Here is a 2,012-nt window from a genome sequence, read left to right on the forward strand (position 1 = left end):
GTGTGTGTGTGTGTGTGTGTGCGTGTCTGTCTGTCTGTCTGTCTGTGCCATTACCTCCACACAGCAGTAGTTGACCACCACAGACATGGCATCAAAAGCCTGTGTTGTAGCGCGGAGCTGCATCCTAGCCTGACTGAGTTCCTTGGTCCTCGCCTCACACAGGGACTCCAGGCGTACGATCTCCTTCTGGCTGCTGGTGGTGGACGTCCCCCGGGGGGCGCTGCTGGGGGTGGGGCCGCCCCGGGGGGCGTTAGGGGCGCTGCTGGGGGGAGCCCCCTTGGCTGTTCCGTTGACATTGGATTTCCGACTGCGATCTGTGGAGGACAGAACAACAACATATTAATTAATAAACTGTCTTGTTTTGTTTTACGAAGAGTTTGTTGAGTGAGAATTTGTTGAGTAAGAGTTTGTTAAGTACGAATTTTACGGCGCTCGCAACTGCATAAGGTCATAAATTATGAGACCGCAAAACACAAATTGGTTGGTTTAGTAAAGATTTTTTACGGCATTCGCAACTGCATACGGTCATAAAAGTGACGAAAATTAGAGGTGTTACAAGATAGAAACAAACACAAAAAAGGCGGACGGGGGATAAAGGCGAATAGAAATTTGATGGGAAAGAAGTAGCAAACCACACCAGAGCACCTGTCAACCAGCCCACATGTAGGGTCTTACCAGAACTTTTGGTTTTACTCGGCTTATCTGAGTTTTAGCACGAGTTTTACGGCACTTGCAACAAAAACCGTTCCCATAAGTGCCGATTATTGTTTGTTTGTTTGTTTGTTTGTTTGTGCTGGAAAAATATAAGATATACAGACAGACAAAACGTAGGGAAAGTAAAGAAGTAGGACCTTCCAGTGACGAGTTCTAACCACACGCTAAATAGCAAATTTACGGTAAAGCATATCGACACAACAGCAGTCATTTAGAGACGACTAGGTTAAGGTCATGCTTTCTGTGGTGAGATCTCCATCTTCTTAGTCTTGTTACTGTATAGAGTTGGACATCACGGCCAAGCTAGTGCTGGTGCTCACGAAAACAACAACAAATACAACCATAAAAATAATAGCGAAGACAACAACAAGGACACGATGGTTTTTTCCTTACTTAAAACAATTTAGAATAACACGAGGACACTTTTATTGCAACAACACCTATTACAATCAGATGGTCTCTCTATACACTACACACTACACACTCGAGGCAAGGCAACACACTGGCAACGCAATGGCAACACACTGGCAACAAGCGTCTGTTTGCAAAATGCATGCGTAGACATAGAAGCTCTACACGGTTCTCTTGTTATAAAGACAGAAAACGATTCAAAACTGAATACTGAAACAAGAGACAGACACAGAAAGAGGGAGGGAGGGAGAGAGAGAGAGAGAGAGAGAGAGAGAGAGAGAGAGAGAGAGAGAGAGAGGGTGGGAGAAGGGAAAGAACCACTATTGAAATTGAATTTTTTTAATGTTTTCAGAAAGTACTAGATCTAGATCTAGATCGATCTAGATAATTATACTGAAAATGAAAAGCGCGTTGCCAGACATTGGTCACTTTCCTATGGTAGCATACGCTATAGAATAGGCTACACAGGATGTAATTTATTAGGGAGAGTGTATACAGACCCGGTAACCGGGGACAAAGTCACAAAGCGGTAGGGGAACTCTTGTGATTTCGGAAAGTTTCAGCACCCTCTTGGCTCAGTGTAGACCGCAGAATTATACACTAAGGTAGACCTAGGTTCTTCTAGATCTATTCTATGGCCTAGGACCCTAGGTCTAGATCTAGACAGACATAAATCATTGATCTAGTTTCGAGGCTAGTCTAGATCTAGATCTAGATCTAAATGAAGATTGCGGATGTCTTTTCGATGAACGATCGTTTTTCCTCCGTTTTGGAGTTGGGAGAATCACAATTTGAAAGAAAGAAAGTGGCTATTCTCACCCGCCCGGAAGTTCTCGCAAGATCAACTCCTCCCCTCTTCTCTCTCTCTCTCTGTCTCTTTCTGAATA

General features: G+C 44.0%; 1 protein-coding gene across 1 annotated transcript in view; it reads right to left on the reverse strand.

The window, feature by feature from the left end:
* The window catches only part of LOC101863559 (nucleolar and coiled-body phosphoprotein 1), a gene marked incomplete at its 3' end in the record, with an annotated part of 107,995 nt that overhangs the window by 4,524 nt on the left and 101,459 nt on the right, over positions 1–2,012 (reverse strand). Inside the window, 1 exon segment of the mRNA XM_035973347.1 lies at positions 55–314. Within this exon segment, the coding sequence (XP_035829240.1) occupies positions 55–314 (260 nt within the window).

Source organism: Aplysia californica, unplaced genomic scaffold (assembly GCF_000002075.1).
Source record: "Aplysia californica isolate F4 #8 unplaced genomic scaffold, AplCal3.0 scaffold01155, whole genome shotgun sequence".
In the NCBI taxonomy this organism is placed as follows: Eukaryota; Metazoa; Mollusca; class Gastropoda; order Aplysiida; family Aplysiidae; genus Aplysia; species Aplysia californica.